The sequence below is a fragment of the Xiphophorus hellerii genome, chromosome 24 (assembly GCF_003331165.1).
Source record: "Xiphophorus hellerii strain 12219 chromosome 24, Xiphophorus_hellerii-4.1, whole genome shotgun sequence".
Lineage (NCBI taxonomy): Eukaryota > Metazoa > Chordata > Actinopteri > Cyprinodontiformes > Poeciliidae > Xiphophorus > Xiphophorus hellerii.
Window position 1 is genome coordinate 5,585,798 of NC_045695.1, and position 7,373 is coordinate 5,593,170.

A 7,373-nucleotide genomic window follows, 5' to 3' on the forward strand; every position below is an offset into this window, starting at 1 on the left:
CTTGGCTTGTTCCCTTTTGCCGGGTTGGTGAATGTAAACAGCGCTGAAATGTCTCACCTTAACCCGAATGTCTCGTGAAAGTTAGTAGACGGGTGTGTGTGACATCTCTTGTTTGAGCTGCTCACTTTTCTGGCAAATCCATGAACCTTTAGATGTTTTCCAAAAGGAATGTGGGGCATTTTCTTTAAATGTCCTGTGGTTATTTAATAAATCTTTTGGTTTCTAGATGCGTCCTCGGAGATCTCATACTTCAGGCCTTCCATTCTTTGGTTTTGGAATTGTTTTGGAATATTTGGTTGAGTGATGAATGCTCCATTGAAGACACAAAAGCACACACTCCGCTTTTCCACAATATTTAGAAAAGAATGTAAGTTTGATTTAGGGCTGCAGTTCATTACAGAGGATGGAAAATGAAATGATATCCAGATAGTGGCTGATCGCACAACAACAAACCCGATTGGCTTCAGAAGGCTACCAAATCCGGACATCTGAGTTCAGGCAGCCGAATGAGTTGGAAAGGAAAATCTGGGATTTCTTTGGAATTCTGGACAGAAAACGATGTCACAGAAATGCAAATATACATGTCTGCACATCTCTGAGACAGAACTTTGTTATGTCACGATAACGAGACGTACTGTATGTTCGAGTGTATGACTGTCGCTTTGTTTTTCTCAAAACGTCAAATCCTCAGAACCAAAGCCGTGTTGTTCTTGAAGCACAATATGCAAATAGTAAAGGAATAGACAGCCTAAAAAACATAATTATGATTAATAGAGAAGGTTGGTTGGTTGGGATGAATGGGTGGTCTGTGTAGGCATTGGCACTTAAATTAAGATTAATTTAAGTGTATCTAAACAGGAGGTGTTGCAGATACAAGTTCATAAGTTGCTCTGTGGGAGAAAGTCCTGAATATGAATCTTGGTGTGGGGTCAGACCAAGGTTCTAACTCTAACCCTTACGTGGACTTGCATGTTGTCGTTCTCTCTGGGTACTCCCATATCTTCCCATAGTCCAACAGGAAATGGCGGCTAGTCTGGACAGAGAACTTCTTGACAGCTACTGGTCCTGTCAAGACACCAGTAGTCTAACACTCCATAAATCTGTCCTCTGAAGAAACCCGTTGTCGCAACAAGTGAAATATGAAGTCTGGCTCGTGGTTTTCCATAAGCCAAGTCACTGTCCTGATGCTTTTCTTCAATGGGACAAGAAGACGTCCCAAGACAGGACCAGGAGGAACGTCTTCAACGTTCCATGAACTGGTTAAAATAGTTAAGGTCTGAAGAAAAGTCTGGATTTTTTTCAGGACCATAACAACTTTCTCTCGTTCTTTCCTCCAGGAATGGTCCGTGAGATGGCCCACAAATCTGAGAGCAGGCTGCAGTCCATCTCCACCACCAGGCTGTCCGCCCAGCACCACCTCTGGTATGCGTTTGCCAGCGCCGCCTGCCCCGCCGCCGTCTCTCGACTCTTATTTGTGTCAACGCTGAAAGATGTGGTGTGAACAGTGTTGCGCACATTTGTATGCGGTCAAGCCATGAAGGTTAAGGGGAGAAGTTCCAAAGCTGCGCATTTCTGACACATCTTTACTTGATTACAATCAGCTTTTCTCAGACTTCGTTTGGTAAAACAGGCTCACTAAATTAGCTGGTAAACCACATCTTAATTGGTAACATGTGCCTCCCCTAGCAAATTGTGCAGCATTTGCTTCCCCCCCCCCCCCCCCCCCCCCCCCTCTGAGTAGTTTGTAATCGCCACCAATAATTTTTTTTACACCTTTTAATTGTGGGTTTGTTTTTTCCCTCTGTAGCTTTTTTTTGCCGTTCCTGTTTTTCCGAGATGGGGGGAAAGGATTTTTAATCATAAAAGTATGATTTCAGGGAAGAAAAGTTCAACATCTCGTGACAATCGAAGGTTTTATTCCTGCTGACAGATTGCGTATACTCACAAAGCAGGCTTGACGGAAAGGTATTTCATTTGATTTGAACACCCCCCTGACCTCTCTAGAGTTTCTGACAGATGAATTCCAGCCCCGCGTCCCGAGGAGCCCGTTGGAGCGTCTGCGTACAAACACACAACGGATGCCGGACATTTTTTCAGCGTCTCATCTGGTTTTAGCTCCTCGGCTCAATCGTCAAAAGGCGAAAAAACAAAAATAAAAAATAAGCCCAACCCAAGCGGCTCCTTCATGTGTACCCGGGCAGCAAAGCACAGTCTGAAAACACACTTCCCAGTGTTTGCGCAACACACGTCCCGTCAGCCGTTATTATGTCAATTATCCCCTCTGTTCTGCAGTTAATGCGGAATTCGTGCCGCACCGCTTTGGTGCCGACATCTTTCTGACGTAGCAGCACCTGCCAGCTCCTCATCTTAGAACAGGAATCTGTGGGATGTGTCTGAATATTTATGATGCACTTCTTTTGATCTGTCAGGCCGCTTGTGTGCGAAGACATCCAGGCAGATGTGGAGGACGGACAGCTGCAGTTCTTCTACATCCTGGCTTTTGTCCGCCGAGGTGACTTCTCTCCCCTCCTTCCCCCTCAAACCTTTAACGATCTTCAGACAAAGCGCTCTGGCTCTGCCAGATATCTCCTCTGTTATCACTCAGAGAAATCTGCTTTCATCAGTGGCTTTTTTTTTTTTTTACTTTTTCTGTTTCTGAGGCCCATTTGCAAGATGTTGGTTTGTTATGGGAACAGCGAGATTTCAGGACGCACGTCAAGTGCATCGACATGCAAGGTTTGCCTCTGGGTAAACCCCGTTGAATTAACTGCAGACGAGTGCACAGTTCTGGCCAGTAGGTTTACCCTCAACCATCACAGGCATACATATATGCATTTTGGGCTCTTAGTGATTTATTTGAACTGTTCTTTTTCCACGTTGCAACAATTATATGACATAAAACTGTGACATTTATTGCTGATTTCCTCCAATGGAGGCAAAATTTAATGTACAGGCTTACAGTGAAGTCACAAACCATGACGACATGTGAAAGCTTGTGTGTTTTTTAATACTTTTATATTTAGCATCCATTTAAATAGTACTAGAACTTCACAGAACTTCAAATGACATAAAGTATAAAAACTGAAAAGGTTGGGTTGGGTGGGTCGGTCGGTGGGTCGGTCGGTCGGTCGCAGGATGAATGAATGGATGGAAGATTTGTTAGATGCAGGATGGATGGATGGTTGGTTGGAATGGATGGAAGATTTGTTGGATGGAGGATGGATGAATGGATGGTTGGTTGGTAGAATAATAGATGAATGGTTTTGTTGGATGGTTGGATGGATAATGTGTGGGTGTGATGGATCCATCCAACCATCCAGCTGCCCACCAACACACCCCTCTCATCCCTCCATCATTCCTTCTCTCCCTCCTTCCAGTCTCCAGTTTTCCCAGGTTCCATATTTGAATCCTGCCCACTGCAGAAATCCCTACCATAAACTCAGAGTGAACTTTTCTATTTCACGTTTTGAACTCGGCCTCAAAACTCATTAGAACTCTGGAAACCTGGGAGTGGAAACGTGTGGAACGTTGTCATGAAAAATGTGTGGGAACCCAAAGGAACACGGAGGAAAAAAGACCAGCTGGATGGACGCTGCGGTGATCCTTCGTAATCCTGAAATTGACTCAATAAAGAGGCTCACGAACAAAGAAAGGGTACATTATTTTATTTCCCTCCAACTTATTGCAGACGGAGCCAAAAAATATGGAAAACAGGAGGTGATTTGTGGCCAGCCGCTGACGTGAGCCGCCTGTCAGCGAGCCCCGCTGACCTTTGCCAATAAATGAGGCAGAAATATACTGTTTAGACTCAGCGGCTTGACAGATGACTGTATTTGCATGCATGTGGTTAGGGACCAAATGTGTCGGGGCTGCAGGGTGCACGGCAGCCCGGCGCACTCTGCCTGTCCAAGGAATTTCAGCTGGCTCCTGAACACATCCCGACCTGCCTCTTACCCCCACCTCTTCCCAGCTCTGACATGCAACGCTAAAGCTACGAGAGGAAGCTCTTAACGTCATTTGACCCGTAACTGTTACTTCTAAGAGGTTCAGGTATTCAAACTTACAATTTCTTTTGCGTCTTGACGCTCAAAATATGACAGCAAGCAGAAGGGTAGTTGGGTTTTACAGTAAGATTAATAACTCAAACCGAAGGAAAAAAATTATAGATTTACATATTTACTTTAATAAATATGCACAGTTAGATGCTCTAATTCCTACTTAAGAGTAAAACACAATTTATTAGAATTGAAAATTGTAAATTCTCATATTTTTCCATTGGTATTTGGCCATTTTGATTAGAAAGAAACCCTCAATAGTCAATTTTACACATTATTTATTAGCTATAAAGATTCGCAATTTTCCCTTTCCTCCAGCTCAAATACTGAAAAATCTAATTTCCTTTCTCTTTTAAATGCAGCAAATGCTAAATCTCACACTAACATAGATCTGTAAGTTCATCCATGGACTTTAATGCACTTTAAGGTTGAATAAAAATCTGATTGTTTGGAATATCTGTTTGAAAGCCTTTTAACTTTCTGCTGGATTTAAAACGTAATAAAACCTGACTACATGAATGCTTCGTGACGTACCGATGAAATATTGAATCTGGAAGGTCTGTGAACTTTTGTTCAGTTGTTTAATTGATATTCAGAAAATAAAAAAAGAATTCTTTAGTTAATTTTTAGGTAATAGAATATGTCTATTTTTTTTGTATTCTTGACTTTATTCAGACGTCAAAAATCTAAAAATAGAAATCGCTTCACAACCTTATTTGACCTTGATATGTTTTGTAGCATCTAGTGCAAAATTCTGTAAGCACATTTTTTTCTATTTCACATGAAGACTGATGGTAAAATAAGTCTTTTTTTTTATCTATTTTTAATAATCAGTTAAAACAACTGAACAAAAGGTACAGGAATGGAAAATCTTTGCTTAACGCTATTCAGACTTGACAAAAAAAACCAAACATTCCCATAGTAGCATGCTGGGTACCACCATAAATGTACAATTACATTAAAGCGTCACTCCTACTCTGTTTAAAACTGTTTTCCGTAGGGGAGCTGTGGCTGCCTCAGACTGTGCTGGCCACCAGAGAAACCCTCTACCTGCTGGACGAAGATCACCAATGGAGGAAAAGCGTCTCGGTGGCGCCCGAGGACAGCCGGGCGCGCAGCGGGAGCATCGCCGTCCTGGAAACGCTTCCGATCAGCTGCGTGAGCTCGGTTCTGCTGTGGGCCTCGGACCCGCTCAGGATGGACTTCGAGCTTTACGACGAGGTTAGTCCGTCCTGAGAAGACGACGGCCGGCCGCTCGGACTCTTCCGCTTCAGCGGAGAGAAACGATGAAGAGCAAGGTCGGCCGAGGTCGCAGGAGCATCCTCGCTTTAACTCTCTATTCTTTCTCTCTTTTTTTTTTTTTTTTTGGGTCATCTTTCCGATTCGGTTGGTAATTTTCTTGAGTTCTGGATGTTCTGAAAGCTCAAAAGTCTGTGTTGTGTTCTCACGTGTTTTTCTGCAGACCGTGAAACAGGAGAAGACGTGGTGCGTGCGCACGGAGAGCGCCGAGCTCCTCCAGGGTCTGCTGTCCTGGGTCAGGGCGCAGTGGGAGGCCATGTTCGGAGTCAAGCTGCACACCAGTCTGCGAGACGAGCCGTCGTAATGGGTCCAAGCAAACAAAACGACAAAAGCCGGAGTTTTAGGCTTTAGTCCTGTGCCGGGTTATCGAGCGAGTCTGCATCTTTTGTTTTCTCTGCACTCAAGTTTTTGCTCCCTTTATGCTTGTTGCTTCAAGCCAAGAGCTGGGAAACGATTGCACTCATTCATGTGGTACACAAGCCTGTAAAAAAAAAAAAGCTCTGCTTGCATCCTTTTTCCTCCAGGAAAAAACAAACAAACAAACAACATCCCCAGTGGATTTTTCTACAGCTGAAATGAAGTGTGCCTTGTTTCTTTGTGAAGATGAGACGTCCTCGTTCGGCGATGCACCTAAATGCACGTCGTGTTTTCTGGATCGCCTGGAAGCGCTTCGCCAATGTAGGGCAGGTTTCCTCCGACTGGGGGGAATGGCAGCAAGGCTTTAAATGTGCCCAGCCGTCACGCGCTCAACACGAGGAACGGCTGAGGCTCTCATCAAGGGAAACCTTTGACCCCAGTTGGGGTCTTATAGTTGGTCTAAGCATAAATGTTCTTGTGTACTGTTTAAAATGTAATCCACAGGTGTGAATTAAGAGTTTATATAAAATAGATCGTCAGGAAGAATCTAACTTAATTTATGTTGTCGATGCAGAATGCCCACTTTTATTTTTGTATAAATGTATCATCAATGTGTTTACTTGGATATAAAAAAAAAAGAAGAAAAAGTCGTCTTTGTTTCTGTCGTCGCGTGGCCTTGAACAATTCTGCCGAGTTCCTGTTGCAAATTTACAAAACGGACGCGTTTTATTCATTGATGGATCCTGCTGATGATGGCGAGATTGGAAAAAAGGAAGAAAAAAAAAAGATACCCGAAGCCAAAATTTCTCCAAAATTAAGTTCCTTTTATCCTCCTTCAACCGCAGATAAATCATCACACGTTTTACATTCTAATAGGTTTACTCTTCGTTATTTGCATGCCTGCTCCTGCTTGCTGCGGCGTCTCAAAATATTAAGGAAGCCAAATTCCAAACTGGAATCCTTGTCTTCGCCTGATGCAACTTGTAAAGGTGGAGCTACTTTTGCCTGGTTGATGATACTAAAACATTGAAGAGAGACGCAGACAAGGACTTTTGTTTAGCCATTTTCCTCATATTTGATTCAGCCTTCAGTTGTTGCGTTTCCGCCAAGGTTTGGGACAAATTGGGGGTAGGAAGACTACGTTGCTAAGACGGCAGGTCTCGATGTGAACGATTTATGACCCCTGAGTGACCCCAGAGGTGAAGAACAAGTGATAATAGATGCCGTCGTCTATGGATCGATTTTAAAAGTTTGACAGTGTCGCCATGTGATCATAAGGCGAAGGAAGTTTAGGAAAAATGAAAGTGCAGCTAACAGCAGTGGTACTTTGCGGAACACTGACTGGACCCTTTGGGTGTGTAGTCTGAACCAGAAGTGGTGAGACTGCGCTTCAGTGACGTACTTTCTTCACAATTATCAGAATTATAGCGCATATCGCACGTCAATGATGTAAAACTCGGGACAAAAGCGACATGACTGCTGTGAAAGGAAACTGATGCGTATTTTATTTGGTAAATGTGGAAGTGGCAGAAATCGGATTGTTTTTGGGTGAAAACATCGTAATGAAAATGTCTGATACGGGCGACTTCAGGCAAAAAATGAATTGGATTTCGATTGCATTTGTCTTCTGTGTGAATGTAGCGAGTTTGCATGTGACGCTAG

General features: G+C 43.4%; 1 protein-coding gene across 4 annotated transcripts in view; it reads left to right on the plus strand.

Moving 5' to 3' along the window:
* stk11ip (serine/threonine kinase 11 interacting protein) overlaps positions 1 to 5,923 on the plus strand; it is a 31,878-nt gene extending 25,955 nt beyond the window's left edge. For all 4 annotated transcript variants that reach the window (XM_032557061.1, XM_032557063.1, XM_032557064.1 and 1 more), the window contains exons 23-26: positions 1,338 to 1,422; positions 2,430 to 2,512; positions 5,056 to 5,276; positions 5,518 to 5,923. In XM_032557061.1, the coding sequence (XP_032412952.1) occupies positions 1,338 to 1,422; positions 2,430 to 2,512; positions 5,056 to 5,276; positions 5,518 to 5,658 (530 nt within the window). In that variant the 3' untranslated portion in view covers positions 5,659 to 5,923. The remainder of the gene's footprint in view (positions 1 to 1,337; positions 1,423 to 2,429; positions 2,513 to 5,055; positions 5,277 to 5,517) is intronic.
* Positions 5,924 to 7,373: the final 1,450 nt, after the last annotated feature.